At 38.1% G+C, this 17688-nt stretch overlaps 1 protein-coding gene across 1 annotated transcript in view; it reads left to right on the top strand.

Annotated features, from left to right (window-relative positions):
* sorcs3 (sortilin related VPS10 domain containing receptor 3) overlaps positions 1 to 17688 on the top strand; it is a 409108-nt gene that overhangs the window by 274750 nt on the left and 116670 nt on the right. Inside the window, exons 8-9 of the mRNA XM_038283178.1 lie at positions 12497 to 12586; positions 12946 to 13125. Of these exons, the coding sequence (XP_038139106.1) occupies positions 12497 to 12586; positions 12946 to 13125 (270 nt within the window). The remainder of the gene's footprint in view (positions 1 to 12496; positions 12587 to 12945; positions 13126 to 17688) is intronic.

Below are 17688 nucleotides of genomic sequence, written 5' to 3'. Positions count from 1 at the left end.
AAAAAAAAAAAAAAAACACAAACCAGAACCATCAGGGGGAAAAAAATTACAAGGGGCCTGGGTAAGAAGAAGTGAAACGAGCAACCAGCACTGAGGAACTGCCCAAGGAGAGTTTTTATGACTAACTGAACAAATAGAGGACTAACGAGCAGATTGGGAGCAGGTGTGGAGAGAGCAGTCTAAGGAGTTAGGGAAAAAAGGAGACCAACACAAGAGGGCAACAGAGGGCAACAAATAAAAGCCTTAGAACTAAAATATATCCAGAAAATACAGCAAAATAAGAATTAAACCAATAAAACTAGAAAACATGGAAAACAAGTTAAACTGAATACTCAAAAGAAAAAATAACAGAACCAAGACTGTAACACAGCCTAAAGCCCACTGCTCTCATTAAGCCATAAAAAAGAAAGAAAAAAACAGTCAAGATTGTTATTCTCTACTTCAAAAACAATTTAGATTTTAAAATGGAAAAAATTTCTATTTTTTATATTTTTAATTTAAAAAGTTGATTAACATGGATGCATAAAACCTGCATTTCATTTTAGTGTTAAATGCAGTTCAAACTAAGATTATAATGAAAGATGTTTTCAGACATTCACTGGTTGTTGATTTTCGTTATTCGGACCCCACTGATTTAGACCAACTTGTCAAGAGCACTCACTTTGTTTTTACTTAACATGCCTGTTCAAACCAAAGCTTTACGTTATTATTTAAATGGTCAAGTGTAGCAAGGACTGTTCTGACTCCTATATTAGAAAAAACAGACAACTGTACAAACTTACGAGCCACTTAAAGATCAAAGGACACATCTCTGATGAACAGAGACAAGAGATGGTGAAGGAAGCCATCTTTGTTAAAATGGAGAAACCATCACAGATCAGAGGGTTGAAGTTTCACCTCCCAAAATTGTGTGTAATTCGGTCCAAGAGCTCATTCCAAAGGGGTTACAGCTCGTATCATTATTCAAAACAGCCTAAAACAGAGGCCACATAAAACAAAACACATAAAGACTGGATAAAAGTACCGGTTGAACTCCTTTACTTAAGTAAAAGTCCAAGTTCACAAAATTACACTCAAGTAAATTAAAGTTTTTACCATAAAACATGGACATCAAAAACTGATGTTGTCTAGTTTTGCTTAATTTAAAAGTTTTAGAGGGAGTAATATGCTGTAGATTAGCCGTGGAATAGTTTTAGGGCTCTGATATTCAGAAAATTTAATTTGCAAATAGCTTTTAAATTGAAATAGAACTTAAAACAGATTCAGCATATAAATTAAGAATTTTATAAAGGGGGGGAATTCATGGGGAATGTCTTGCGTCTCAGAATCTGATCCATAATCTGCAACGTTTCACAGCCCCTTCTAAAAAAAAAAATAGGCTCCAACCTATTTAAATTTAATAAGGTCATAAAAAATGTATAAACAAGGTTATAAATAACATTAAAATGATTGAAACTTAACTAATAATTTTTAGATAGCTCAGTGAAAATAATCCCTGCCAGTCCCTCATATGAAGTAGTTCTAGTCTAAGTTTCTCCCAGTTCTGACTGAGAGATAAAATGTTTGGAGTAAAATAATGCAAGCAAGCATCGGAGAAAAGCATCTTAGCAGGCAGAGAGATGGAAGTAAAGGTGAAGAAGGAGGATCTCATTATCTTAGAGGGATTTCGTTTCAAGTTGCCCTGCGATACACTGGCGACCTGTCCAGGGTGGACCCCGCCTCCCACCCGTAGACAGCTGGAGATAGGCACCAGCATCTCTCGCCTACCCCCAAACTTGAAATAAGCGTGATGGAAAATGAATGAATGAATGATTTTGTTTCAAAAATCTAATGATGTTTTGTATGTGTTGTAGAGGTATCCTAAATATCTGAAGGGAATTTAGTAGGTCATCCTTTTCAGGGTTTATCTACACCAGCTTTGTACATACAGAGACTAAGATTTCTGCTCGTTCTTTATACAAGAGCACAAAGAGACTGAAGGGAGAGCATCCAGGAATATTGATCTGGACTCTTAAATAGATTTAAGTTAAGACTTTGACTTTGTCATTCCAACATGAATACACTACAAAAGCAGCAGTGCTCAATTTGAGTATTGGAGAACTACTATACCGCAACTTTTAGTTGTATCCCTTTCTCACCACACCTGTATTGAAATAATGCTACACTACCAGTTCTCTGCAGAGCTAAAATAACGTGCCAGTGAGGGAATTTATCCATTTGATCCCTTTAAATCTGCAGTTACAACATAAGGAAATGGGGAAAAGATTTAGGGGCATAAATTCAAGGCATCTACAGAACATGAAATATCACTCATACTGTCTGGTGAAAAGGAAATAACCCACTTAACTCCAAACTATCTCTGACTTCTCTCAATTCTTCCTGGCTCAGCCAAGCGTTTGCAATCAATAAAGAGCTCATCAACTTAGAAGCTGCCATTCTCTCATACATTTTAAAGACACTGATTTGTCCACTGTGGTCCAAGGCTCTAACTGGAGAAATTAGTTGGCTGGTTTGTTGGGATATATATCAGGATTATAATAAAGGAACACTAAAACAATACAGCAGTTTATCTTCTATATTGGACTTTAAAATCTTTGTTTGTACGTCTCTCTTTCCTTTCTTCACCACTTGCTTTTGGACTCCATCTTGTGGAGGTCATGAAAGGAGTAGGTGCTCCACATTTACAAATGAACTGCTGCTTTCAGAAAACCAACACATAAGCTAAATATAAATATGTACCCTTACAGTAAGATTCGACATGTGGAAATGACAAGTAAAACCCATGTTTCACACGGAAAATGTCCTTATTATACACGTTATACACATGCAATCCCAATGTTAAACACGTGTGGTTTGCATTTGAGATACATGTGAAAACATGCAAATAACGTGTGAAGATCTGCTTCAAATCTGATTAAAATGTGCTTCAAATGTGGAGTACATGTGTTTTACATGGAAATTGGGTGTGAAAGCTTGAGTATTACTTGTGATTGACATGTTTTCAACTGTATCACATGTGATTCACATGATTTAGCAAGTAATTCATATGTGAAAACACATGAATCAGGTGTGATACTCCTATTTTCACATGCAATTTCTATTAAAGCATGTTATTCACATGTTTGTCGAATTCACATGTGCCTAAAATGTGAATCTAATTTCATTTTACTGGAAACCACTTGTTTCCAATCCACGCTCTTATGTGATTCACATTTGGTACATGTTTTTCACATGTGATTCTAACATGTGAAATTCAGATTCTGTAATGATTACAACAGAAAGCATGAGAGGGATAAAAGGTTTGCGTCTTTGCGAGACTATCTGATGGTAACCCATGTCAAATATACATTACCTGCTATGATGGCTCAAAGGTTTGGTTTTAATTCAATGCAATTCAGTTTATTTACATAGCGCCATTTCACAACACGTCATTTCAAAGGCACTTTACAGCAGAGATGGGAAATGTGGAGTCAGCAAGTCATCTCCATGTCATGTATTTAATCTCCGCAGCCAATTAACCAGGTGAGTCCAATCTGCACAGGTTGATTCACAGTGAAGATTGGACTCACCTGCTTCAATCAGTGGGTAGAACAAATACATGACATGGAGATGACTTGTTGACTCCACATTTTCCATCTCTGCTTTACAGTTCACCAGATCATACAAATTAATTCAAAGTTTTCTATCTAGGGAAAACCAGTTGATTGCATCGACTCATTGACTTGATGCAATCCCTCACACTAAGCATGCTTGTAGTGACAGTGGAGAGAAAAATCTCCCTTTTAACAGGAAGAAACCTTAAGCAGAACCAGGCTCAGTGTGATCTGCTGAGGCTGACTGGGGTTCAAGAAGACAGAAGCAGAGATACAAAAAGTAACTATAAAATGCGGCCCCGTCCTGGAAACACACAGCCAGGCAGACGAGCTCTGAGCCAGCTCCCATGTCAGAAAATGAAGAGAGCACATCCAGTTAGTCACAGTCAGAGAAACAGGACTACACTGAGAAACAGGCCAATCTCAAACATCTATTAACAAAGGTGTTGATGGCACCATTACAGCTAGAGAAAAAGCAGAGAGAGCAGAACTTTAGAGATTTTACAACCAATGTTTGTTTTGTTTTTTGTTTTTTTATTTCCAGGGACCTAATTTGGATATTTTTCACCACGAGCACAAAGTTTTCAACATTAAAATCGCAAAAACAACCGAATAATAACAAAGTATCTCCATTAGTCTTTGTTATATAATATTAATTGAACTTTATTTATCTTACATTGGAGAAATTTACCTCTGCATTTAAACTATCCTCTTGGGGAGCAGTGGGCTGCCATCATGGGGCATCCAGGGAGCAATCAGGGGTTAGGGGTCTTGTTCAGGGACCCAGGGTGGCAACCTCAGGATTCCAAGGTCTAGGCCCTAACCACTATGCCACCACTCCCCTTAAACATAAGGGGATCACATTTCCTTATTTGCTCATTTAAATTCTGTTTAATTAAAAATACTTCATTAAAGGAGAATTAAATGTTGTACCTTTCCATTCCTGTTTACAAATGTGTGTTAAATATATCAAATAATTGAATGCCAATCAAACCATTCAGTTACAGAGCATCAGAACTTGAAGGTCCTGTAAGGGTCCAGGCTATTTACTAGATACTTATTTGTTTTAGTATTTATTTTTGAAATTGATCCTTTCAATCAAAAGTAGCAATTAAACTTATAGATATCTATGTGCAATCTTGTTTATCTAGGGAACCCTGATTTGATGTTAAGTTGTTGATTTCTTTGTGTCCTTGATGTGCAAGTTGTTTTGATAATTATCAAGGTTAGTGTCTGATATATAGTGAAAGACAAATTTAACAAGAAAATATTGCCAATCCAAAGTAGATTGATATTTCAAGGTCATCAAGAGAGCAATGCATGTTATTTTCACACTGAGCATTTTTTCCTTTAATAAATTCCAATTAGGTTTTGTGGAAAATGATACATCTAAGCCCAGTTAATCCATCTTCTTTTCTGGTGTTTTTGTTCTGCACAAACACACCTGAATCTTTTGGGCTGCTTGATGTCTCTTAAGAGTTTGTTTGTTCTTTTGTTTTTTTTTTAGCTCAAAAGGCGCCTGGTCTGTGGCTACTTTATTATACAGCAGTAGCCGTTAAAATTGTCCCCACTTTCCTTGGCTGATCCCCTTTTCCTTTTTAAACATCAATCTTTGTACTGAAGTATTTTTTCTGTCATGATTTGTGGACATTAAGATCTAAAAAGATGTGTGATCTCTTGGTCAGACGCTGTAATTCAGTGAAAGGGTGGAGTCAGAGTAAAATAATAAACACTCATGAGAAGCTGGAAGGTGGAGGGGATTTTGCTGGGAGCTGTAGGGAAGTGTGCTGCCATTCGGCTGGCGTTTGACTAAGAAGGGCCATTTTGAATGGCTGCTACTGTAAACCACTTCTTAGGAAGAGACAAAATAAAACTGAGAAATTAAAAGCAACAGGAGCAGAGTAAAGGTTAGTTGTTGGTGCCTGTATGGCTGGTCTGAGTTTCTCTGAATCAGGTGATCAACAGGAGATGGTACACCCAGTCTTCTATCTGGTCCATGTGCTCTAGCGTGCTCCACCTTTATCACCTTTTATCTGCTTAAAGACACCAGATTCATTCAGGTTATTAGCAGAACTCTGGAGAATTTGGTTCTTCAAATGAGTAAGGACACATAAGCCATGGCAGAAGTGTGCCTGAGGTCGCGGTAAAAAGTTTTATCTGAGTAGCGCTGGCAGTTAGGAAGGAGCAAGAAGCACTCTGCTTTCTAGTGCTAATCAGTGGTGTCAAAGGTCCACACATTTGTTACTTAAGTAGAAGTATAGATACTGCAGTTTAAAAACACTCTGGTAAAAGTTGAAGTATCAACTTGACCTCTTTACTCAAGTAAAAGTGAAAAAGTATGTGCTCCAAAATCTACTTAAAGCATAAAAGTATAAAGTAACCTTTAAAAAAAACAGCCAGATGCCACTATATGAATTGAAAGCTTAATTTTTCCACTAGGGCCAAGGATGAGGGAGATCTTGTTGGTCACCGTCTCCATCTCCCGATACGCTCTCGCCTGTTTCCGACCTTTCAGACATTTCAACATCTTTGCGCCATCCAATGATGGCGCACATGACGTTAAATAAATATTTATAAACACTAAACCAAATCCAGGAGTACCGAGTAACGCTTGTTTTAAAAATGTAAGGAATAGAAAGTACAGATACTTGTGTGAAAATGTAATGAGTAGAAGTCAGAAGTAGGAAGAAAAATAAGTAATGGAGTACAGTATAGATACCTAAAAAGTGTACTTAAGTACAGTAAGTATTTGCACTTTGTTACTTGACACCTCTGGTGCTAATGCAGTTAGCATAGAAACCTCCTGATGTTTCTAGATGCCACATAAAATACAGCTTCTCTGTGCTTGACAGAACAGACAGCCCACCTCATGTAGTTTAACAAAAACATATAATGCCTTTACGCACACCTGTTTACACTCCTTCATGTGTTTCAGTTTTTATAACTTTATAATTTTCCTATAACAGCTTTAGCCATTCACTACATTTGTGTAACTTTTCTTTTTGTATTTCTATTTTGCAATTTGACCAGTATTATTCATGTGTGAATCTGCTGTGTAATGATGGTCAAAAGGCTGAAGGCTGTCTGAATTCAGCATGGATAGGGTTCTTACTGTTCATTAAAGGGGAAGGAATAGGAGCTGGGAGCTCCAATCAGATTTAACCCTTTGACTACATGTTTAAGACGTTATATAGCTTTTTGATTCAGGTGTAAAAGTAGAGACAGCTTTTAAAGGTGCAGGACACATTTAAGGACTGTAATTGAGGAAGTATGGTCTATGGTATACAGTAGTAGCCATTCAAAATTTCCACTTTCCTTGATGGGCCCTTGGCTGGTCCTCCGCTGGTCCCCTACTATTCCTTTTTAAACATCAATCTTTGCACTAAAGTATTATTTCTGTCATGATTTGTGGACATTAAGATCTAAACAGAAGCAACATCTCCTGGTCAGACCCTGTAATTCAGTGAAAGCAGGGAGTCAAAGTAAAAAAATATGCAAGAGGGTATCACTCCAGTGGCTGGACGTTGAATGGGATTTTGCTGGGAGTTGCAGGGAAGTGGGCTGCTAATGGGCTGCCATTGAGCTACCATTCAGCTGGGAGGGGCCATTTTGAATGGCTGCTACTGTATTATTGTTATTCAATGTATTTTATAAATTTTTTTATGTAATTGCCTAAATAGGAACTTATTGAACATAATTTAAATGCTAACTTAATCAAATTGTTATGAAAAGGTTTTGCATTGTTTGTACTTCTGTTACAGTTTGATCAGAGGAAATGTTTTCAGTGAAGCACATGAATGTGTTCAAAGCCCCATTACCTGAAACTTTACACCCTTCCAGCACTTTAAACAAAGAAATTAAGCTGTTCCGTAAAGGTCCTTCAATCCTGCCTAACCTCTCCCGAGTCTTTCAACTGAACTCACAGGCGCCTGACCCAGACCTTTGTTTAATTTCAGTTCGCCTCCACATTTTAACTCACTTGACAGAACAGACAGCCCACCTCATGTAGTTTAACAAAAACATATAATGCCTTTACGCACACCTGTTTACACTCCTTCATGTGTTTCAGTTTTTATAACTTTATAATTTTCCTATAACAGCTTTAGCCATTCACTACATTTGTGTAACTTTTCTTTTTGTATTTCTATTTTGCAATTTGACCAGTATTATTCATGTGTGAATCTGCTGTGTAATGATGGTCAAAAGGCTGAAGGCTGTCTGAATTCAGCATGGATAGGGTTCTTACTGTTCATTAAAGGGGAAGGAATAGGAGCTGGGAGCTCCAATCAGATTTAACCCTTTGACTACATGTTTAAGACGTTATATAGCTTTTTGATTCAGGTGTAAAAGTAGAGACAGCTTTTAAAGGTGCAGGACACATTTAAGGACTGTAATTGAGGAAGTATGGTCTATGGTATACAGTAGTAGCCATTCAAAATTTCCACTTTCCTTGATGGGCCCTTGGCTGGTCCTCCGCTGGTCCCCTACTATTCCTTTTTAAACATCAATCTTTGCACTAAAGTATTATTTCTGTCATGATTTGTGGACATTAAGATCTAAACAGAAGCAACATCTCCTGGTCAGACCCTGTAATTCAGTGAAAGCAGGGAGTCAAAGTAAAAAAATATGCAAGAGGGTATCACTCCAGTGGCTGGACGTTGAATGGGATTTTGCTGGGAGTTGCAGGGAAGTGGGCTGCTAATGGGCTGCCATTGAGCTACCATTCAGCTGGGAGGGGCCATTTTGAATGGCTGCTACTGTATTATTGTTATTCAATGTATTTTATAAATTTTTTTATGTAATTGCCTAAATAGGAACTTATTGAACATAATTTAAATGCTAACTTAATCAAATTCTTATGAAAAGGTTTTGCATTGTTTGTACTTCTGTTACAGTTTGATCAGAGGAAATGTTTTCAGTGAAGCACATGAATGTGTTCAAAGCCCCATTACCTGAAACTTTACACCCTTCCAGCACTTTAAACAAAGAAATTAAGCTGTTCCGTAAAGGTCCTTCAATCCTGCCTAACCTCTCCTGAGTCTTTCAACTGAACTAACAGGCGCCTGACCCAGACCTTTGTTTAATTTCAGTTCGCCTCCACATTTTAACTCACGTGCGTCACAGACGAAAGATCCAACAAGGGATGAGGGGGGGCAAAAAAAATCAATCATACCAATTCCTTTTAAAGTTCAAATTGCTGCTGGTTATCTGGCTATCGATCTGCAGTTCCTGCATTCGATTGCATGTGGGAATGTTCTGCGGTGCTCACAGCTGGGCCGTCGACTTTCCTCTCAAAGCTTGTGTTCTCTCCTCTGAGTCACACAGAGCACTTACAAGATCAGTTACAATATCAGCAGCGTCGTGTAACATTGATGCTCACATCGCTTCTCCTCCGCAAGCTGTGAAATTGAAGGTTTTTATCTAATGAATTTTATGTCGTTATCGATCAGGAGGAAAATTGGGTTATGAAACTACACAATCATTTTGCTCTGTGTATCTCTATGTTTACAAATGGCCGTCCTTTGTTGCCCCAAGGCTAATGACGCTTCTCCACCACCCACCTCCCCAAACAGACTCCTAACAGCTTGTAGTGTTTCCAGAAGGTCTGCAACATGAAGGATGACTTTCCCATCCCCCCCTTCACTTCAGATGAGGCTTCGTTAGGCAACTTAAAGACTTCTCCTGACAAAGAATAATGAAACTATTGATTGTCCTATGAGATATTACCAAAGTCCACTTTAAAACCACCAAGTTCACTGACGCCTAGGGAGGAGGGTATTTTCTGACTTAAAGTCAGGTGGTGACTATAAATCACCAAGCGGGAACAAAGGACAACTCTCTGGGTAACCACCTTGAAAATCTGACAATAAAGATACATGACTAGAGACCTAAACCCAAATCATTGTTATTGATTGAAAACCATTTTATGAGGAGCTTAAACAAAATGTTGCAGCATACAATCTGCATAAAATATCCACATTGTGGGAGATTTTTGTTATTATTAAAAAAGAAAGAACCTAAGAGAGAATCAGACTCCACTGCTGATTACTGTGAGAAGAACGAAAAAAGCTATAATTTCAATTAAAGACAAGATAATACATATAAAAAAGAAATACAAACCCTTGATAATACTTTACTCGAAGGCGCATGTATAAGACTGACATTACAATGTCATAAACATGACATACTGTAACACCGGTCATGATCATAAAGCAGTCTTTATAAATGATCATAACTGTTGTCATTAACTGTCATTACGTAAATTGTGAGAGTTGACGTTTTTTTTTTTATGTTCTCACTACAACTCAACAGTGACAGAACCAGAAATATCATTTGTGTGACAGCTTGGAAATAAGTAAGAAATGATAACCCATCATAAAGATGTCTGGATTTAAATCTAGGTCTAATAATAAATCTTTAAAAAGTTGTTTAGATGTAGGTGGTAACATTTTGTTGCCCAACTTTAACTGCCATTAGATAATTTTTACTGTAATAAATTGTTCCCCTTAACTCAAGTAAAGTTTAATAACTGCTAGTTGCAAAAATTACATTTTAAATGTTATTATACTGTCGAGTGCTTATAAATGAGGGTCATGCATTTGAATAAACAGTTAATAAAATCTCTAACAAATGTCGATAACAGACTATAGGAAACATCTATGAATTAAGATCACTAAAAAGTCTTACTGGTAAAGCTAAAGGCCTGGTTATCCTCCCACAGCAGTGTGTCGCAGTGAGCTTCTCACAGATATTTTTGATTTATGCCCAATATTGAAGTGTGGTCTGAGCTATGTTATTCCACTCCACAACGGCTGAGGCGGTAAATAAGTGGGGGTGGGGTGTTTGTGCGACAAACACCCCACCACTAGGGACATTCGGGTAAAAAAGAGCGGGGATCCAGGTGAAAAAAGTTCACAGTGTTCTCCCGCACCTCGCTCTTCAAGCTGGTCCATCTTCACGAGTCGTTTTCCACAATAGCGGTATAACAAACAAAACAAGCCGGTAAGGTACCAATTTTGGAAAGGTGCAACAGACTGTCTGTGGAAGGGGCGGGGGCACCCCTGTGTAACTGCAACACACACACAGACGACCTGGTTTCTGAGCATAAATCAGCCTTTAGCTGGCAAAAACTACTGCTAATGTATTTTACACATTAATGATTTACATGAGCCATCCCAATACAGGAACTGTTGCAAACTTAAGGACTTTGTTGCTACATCTAGTGATGTTTCTTATGCTAATAAAGCAATATCATTTCATTCTATGATTTTAAAGACGTTAGTAAAAAACATGAAATCAAGGATTGATCTGAGATTACTGTCTTCAGCGAGCAGAGAGTGCTGCTGTAGCCCCACCGTCCTCCAAAGCACTAACAGTTAGTCAAAGGAGGAGTGACCCCCGGCTCACACCGACTCCGGTCTTACCTTACCAAGTCATTAAAAAGACGTAAACCTCTCTCACCAGCTGCTGAGCTGTCCGGCTGCGGTTACCGAGACACTCCGGCGCTGCAGAAAATTCAGCAAGAAAGCTATCCTTGCGGCGTGCCGGAGCCCTCCGCAACAAGCTCTCGCAAATATCCTTATTTGGGCCGTGTTATCGCGTGAAGTTACGTGAACTCAAGTGAACTTCTGTTCTCGCGAGTTAAATCTCCGGACCTGTTGCCGGAGCCGCAGAGCCGCACCGCACCGTAGTCAAAAGGGCGGTGTGAGAGGGGGTGTGCGGGAGTTGCGGTCTCCGTCGGCTCGGTAACCGCACCAGAGCCAGTGTGAGCAAGGGGTGACTCCCCTCTATTTCCATATCGCAAACATGTGGAAAGCTCCCGCTAACCCTCTGGATTAAAACGCTCAACATAAATATAATTTAAAGTATAGTGTTTTTTCTTTACTGTTGCACTAAAATGTATCATCCCTGCATTTCATTACAGCCTCATCTACTGTGTGTCCCTCTGCCAACTGTCTGTATGTTGAACTTGATCACATAAGATTTATCTAGTTTTGGTTCAGGAAAAATAAACGTTTTAATAGTATTCAGAGTGTTTTTCATCACTTTCGTTTCGCAAATGTTGATATTCCTCTCTTTTATATGAGCATTACAAAATATGTCTATTAGGTTGTGATGTCAGCAAATTACTTTTACGACATCCAATTTTGGCCACAGTGGTTATAGATTGCCTTGACAAAAGAAGGTCACCCTGCTGATCATTTGGAGCATTTAGCATGCAGAGGTGAGGGGATCGTTATCAGAGAACGTGGAGAGTTTGCGCAGCGTAATACAGGATAAAGTAATTTTATCTAAGTGCTATGATTTTATTGCCACAATGCATATTTCTATTAAATATAGAGGCTGGAAAAAGATAGCTAAGACAGTGAGGTAGATGAGGTTGATATACCTTTGTAAAAGTCCATTTTTATATAAATGGATATATTCAACTTGATTTAAAGTCTGAAACAAATTATTAGGATTATGGTCATGAAAAACTAATAAAAAATATTAATCTAGTTTTCAGAAAAGGCTAGAATCTTTATCTTCATGAAATTATAATCAAACGTTAAATCTTTGCCTTGTAATGCACATTAAATACTCAGATAGAACATTAAAACACCTCTAGAACACAAAAACACCTTTAAAGGACACTTTTGGAGAAAATAAAACAACCTAATAAGAAAATCATAAAAGATAAACCCGCTATGAGAAAGAAAATGGTGGATAAACTCTAAGAAGAGAACACTTGTAGTAAATATAAACCATCCCAAAGAGAACGCATCATGTTGCCATTTTCTGGGCATGTGCAGGTAGACGGCATCCCACCATCCCCTGTGCTGTCCTCACCTAAACTACTATAAGTAACTTTAATCTTTGGACTAAAAAGCATAACTAAATTGTTGTGTTTCTTTGTCTTAAAGGTTCCCACATTCGGACGAGCAACTTATTATGTCTCCTATAAGAGAGAAGCCTTCATACAGATCAAACTGCCTAAATATTCTCTACCAAAGGTAAGCTGCAGCTTACTTTTTCTTATCAGACTCATGTAATGTCTGTTTTAATTTCTAAATGTCAAAACAAATTAATCATGCAGCTAATAATTAAATTTGCCAATATATCTCAAGGTTAGACTTTTACACTTTTAAAGGTTAGAGCTGATGAAGACATGTTCAATTTGTTTGTTTTGCAAGCAGGCAAATTGTTCTTATGATTCTTTAAACTCTCGCTGTGGGAGATACAATTCAGCTATATATATTCACACCACATTATTGATCTCATGACCATTCCCATAGGGTCAACATATTCTAATCCATCACCTCACTGCCTCTTGTCATAAGTGCTCTTAATCTCTCCTGCTGCTTCCTGAAAGGATTTACACATCGTCAGCACTGACGGGGAGCAGGTCTTTGCGGCCGTGCAGGAATGGAACCAGAACGACACCTACAACCTCTACCTGTCTGACACTAGAGGGATCTACTTTACCTTGGCAATGGAAAATGTCAAGACTACCAGGGGTATTGCTGGGAACCAGATGTTGGACCTTTACGAGGTACGCTTCTGAAAAGGTTTTTGAAAACTCTTTAGTTAAATGTATCAAGCTCTTCTTTTCTTAGTCTCTGGATCTAATGTAAATCTAAAACGGTGTCTGTTTGTTGGCCAAACATTTAGTTTGCAACTTTTCCAAAACAATTTGAGCTATCTGAAATGACCGCAGGCATGGGTGTAGTGGTGAAAAGTTAGTGCTTTTGCAGCTAAATTTAGCAACTTTTTTATTTCAAAAAACACTGAGCAACAAATATTGCGACTTGTTTCTGTGTTATTTGAGATTCTATCAGTAAACTGTGTTCTCCTGAGCAAGTGGATCCTCCCCTCTCTCTCAAGCCTCTTTCCCACTGAAATAACCCAGGTGTTTCAAACGAGAAACAATCAGTATCTGGCTTCCTTCTCACTGCGAAGCAAAAAAAAAAAAAAAGCTGGTCTAACCCCTCGCTGGCAGCTGCGTGGCCTCTGTCCCCCCAGGGCTGCGTGTCTGGTTGCACCTTAATGGTGGGTGAGCGTTGATGATGTCACCAGTGCGACAGCAGTCAGGAAAGTAAACAATGGAGAGCAACATATAAGGAAGCCAGGATGTAGTCAGTGTGCTTTATTGTTTCCCTCTTTATCTGTCTGAATCCCTCTCAGCTGTGGTTCTCTATGTTTATCTAATATAAACACAGTTGTTTCTGCTTGTTAGATCAGAAGCTACTGGCGCTGTGTGTTAGCAGGTCTACCCGGCTGTGGTGTTCCTACAGCATGCCGATCAGTGCCAAGGCGATTTTAAAGGGAGTCGCTTGCAGAGTATCTTGACCCAAGTAGACATGCATCACTGACCTGTTCCCACTGCCACTAAAAGCTGATTGTTCCCACGTTTTAACGGGTATTTTGTCCAGTGCAAAAGAGATATCACTGTCTGCTGTCATGATTCATGTTTGGCAGGCTGCCCACTGCAATAGAGAGAGAGAGAGAGAACCTTACCACCTAAAATCCAGATTGCAAAGTAATTCTGCACATGCAAAACTATTACTACTCCTGATCTACGTTGCAATAATTTACGAAATCCTCTTGTCTCTGCACTGCTGTCTCCTATTTTTTTTATTTCCGAAGTTGGCAAACAGTTTTCCCTTTCAGCTTTCCCAATATCTCTCTGTACTGCTTTGATAGACAACCAAAAAAAAAAAGTAATTGGAGGGATTCTCAATCTCCTGCAGCTGGATGAGATAAAATATGCACATTAGGCGATGACATCATCTAGCGCCTTGCAGGACAGCCATTATTTACTTATCTTGCTAAGGAGCGGCCAACAGTGTAAAAGTGACCATGGCTACCAATCCTTAGCCAACCCTGATACTAGCCCTACAAGGTGATTTGTGGTTTCCATGGCAACTTAATTCACCACATTCATGCAACAACCAGTTTTAATATAAACCAGAGGGTGGCAGCAATTGGAAAATCTTCCCTGACCGAACATTTTAAATTTTAGTGGATTAGCCATAAAATGAACATCCAGTAATTCTCATTAACATATTATGGAATTCCTGCTAATAACTGAAAATGTTTTTGTGTTTTATGTTGTAGAACACCTGTGTCTGTATGTCAGGAGTATCATGGCTACAGATGAATAATAACCGAACCTGTTTAATGTATGTATGAGTGTATGCTCATATTAACGTCATTCAGAACCATAATCGATTAAAGGTTTTGTGGATGATTTTTTTCAGAAATGTAGATAAGAAACCTTTCTTTTGGAGTAACTGCCCATGAATAAGATCATCCTACCTGCTTATGCTTTATAAACTCAAAACAATTATTCAAGCCCCTCTTTGAGGTGACACATTGTTATCATTCAACATACCCTAAAGTAATTGGTTCCAGAATTATTTATTTAGTTGTTTAATTGATGTAACACAATATGTATGAACATTTTATGTATAATGCATAGTAACCTAAAACTCTTGATCGTCTATATGGCTGACCTGTGAGCTTACAAGGACAGTCTTTGAAGTGAACTCAAGAATTTTAGGTTAATCTGCAATGCTGAGGAAAATTGGTCCTTGCTAAGATAATTTCGTGGTCGTGGACGATCATCTGTTGAAGCAGAATTACGAGCCGATTTACCAGAGCATCGCACGCCACGCATGTGCAAACAAGGGAGTTCTTCTTCTTCCGGATTGACGAGTCAGACCATCGCCATCTCTTGACGCTGAGTCCTACGTGTGGTTTTTGGACGTACAGTGTGAGCAGATAGATTGCATCATATCGTCAGGTCGCACAGTGTGAGAACATGCATTGTGAGCTGTGAACTTTCAATCCCTGCTGTTTCATCGTACAGTTTGAGCTGTAGCTGAGCAAAACGATTGAAATGTCCGCTTTTAAAGGTACAGTGCAGGATTTTCATGAATTTTTGAAAGGGCATGCTCATTCACAACCCTTTACCTGCTCCAAAGAGGGAACACCTATTAAATGCGAGTGAGAGCATGCTTGAGCACATATCTCCTCGTTCACACTCTGTTTAAAAATTGCTGTTTGCATCGCTCATACAAGCTTACTTTCCAAAAAAAGATTCGCAATTGGTCAACCATTTCTCACCTTCAGTAAATGGGGACGAGCACGTAGGACGGCCTTATGTAAACATATCAACAGAATGATTGATGATTAGGAGGACAAATTATTTAGATGATCCATCCAGAGAAAGAACATCCTCCACTCCATTTTTTAATTAAATACAGTTCAGTTCATAAAACCAGTTCATTTGTCATGAGATATTCAAATGTTTTAAGTTAATTGAGCATAACTTAATTCAATTAAGGTCAACCCAATTCAAATGTATTAAGTTGAACCAAAAATATTCAAACTTGGTCTATATATTAATTTCCTTTTTAAAGTATTTAGACAAATTGTGTTGTACAGACTCAATGAAATTACACCAAACAGATAAATGTGGATTTGGTTCAGCTAGCAAAAATGTATTGGATGGAAAAACTGCTATTAATTAAATTGAGTTAATCCAGTGAGTCATTTTTTTTAGTGTGCTTGGCTTTTGCCTCCTTTGCAGGACCTTGTATTAATGTGCTTAATGTTTTGCATACCTTTCCACTTATCATAGAACTTTATGTATGCACTGAATTTATTTATCTTTTTTTATTTTCTGCCAAAACAATCCAAAAACAATCTATATCATCAACCTTTTCCAAATTTTATGACGGTTTTATTGTGTACCTAACGGCTCTAGTGTTTCAGTTGCTATGCTTTATTTCTTATTCTGATAAGACATGTATTTATAAAGCAAATTAGAGAGGGTGATGTTATGTGTTATGTTACATGAATATAAAGAAGGAGGAGGAAAAAAAGGTAGAGGACAGAGAGAAGCATGTGAGATGGATAAGCATGAAATGTTATGCATATAAGAATGCAGGGAAAACTGCAATATGAATGCAATATTAGATAATATTAATTCCAAAAAAGTTAAAAACACTCCACTGGACTTTTTTTTTACAAGTTTCAAAATTGGAAACTAAGCCCAGTGTATTGTTTTTAAACTTTTATGGAATGACTATAAAGTGGATGACTGAGAATCTTCATCAGCTTAATAATATTAACAGCCGCAAATAAATAAACATATATTTATATTCTAGTTAATATAATAAATATCCAGTTAAACCAAACGGAGTGGAAAAAATATCGAAGAAAAAAAGGCAGTTAGCTTAATTTTTTTTTGTATTTTTAGTTTGCATTTATAAGCTAATGTAAATTGTTAAACGATTAGACCAGAAAAAAAAAAAAAAAAAAACATTTTTCAACTTAGGGAGCCATTTTCTACTGGTGCATTGTTTAACAAAATGTTTGCAAAAATTGTCCACTGATAATGACCCTTTTTATCAGAGAAGACAGGAAAAAAAACAGACAGGCACCAAAAATTAGTAAATTAATTCTGATCATGTTTAACAGAGGAAGAAACATCCAGCTGGAAACCAGTATGAGTGAGAAGTGTCATGGCGGTAGGTGACATATCCGTCCACAGAGTCGTCTCAGATTTAGTTTTAGTTGTCTTGTGGACGGGTTTGTGTAACAGGCTGTGCTCATCCATCTTCCTGACAGCAAACATCTACAGCATAGAAAAGACCTGTAATGTGGCTCACTGCTATGAAACTATGGAGCAGACCTTGTTAGCTCACAGGCTACCTACTGTATGTGTTTGCATTCATAGCGGGAGAGTTCACTTCCATCCCTCTACGCTCCGCTGTGAACCTAGTTTATCACTCCAACACTGGCAGGTGTGATAGAGGGAGTGGAGGAAGGAAGTGAGATATTGGCCAGCTGCAGTGGCAGCGGGGTGGTAATTAACAATGCCATTACTTCTCCTGCCCAGACTCTGGATATGTGCACTGATTGTGAGTGCAGTCCCCATTTCCATGCAACACTGCTTCATTTCTGTGCTGGAAGAGAGGGAATAATGCATCTTCAGGAGGATGCATATAAATAGCTAAAAATCAGTCTGAGAGCACCTGAGCTGTTTTACAGGCAAAGAGATAACTAGAATAGATTAATCAGCTACAAGAAGCACAAAAGAGGGAAA

This window comes from Cyprinodon tularosa, unplaced genomic scaffold (genome assembly GCF_016077235.1).
Source record: "Cyprinodon tularosa strain WSP-4 unplaced genomic scaffold, ASM1607723v1 ctg190, whole genome shotgun sequence".
Lineage (NCBI taxonomy): Eukaryota > Metazoa > Chordata > Actinopteri > Cyprinodontiformes > Cyprinodontidae > Cyprinodon > Cyprinodon tularosa.
The sequence above is the reverse complement of the archived record's forward strand: the minus strand, read 5'-3'. Positions and strand labels throughout refer to the sequence as shown.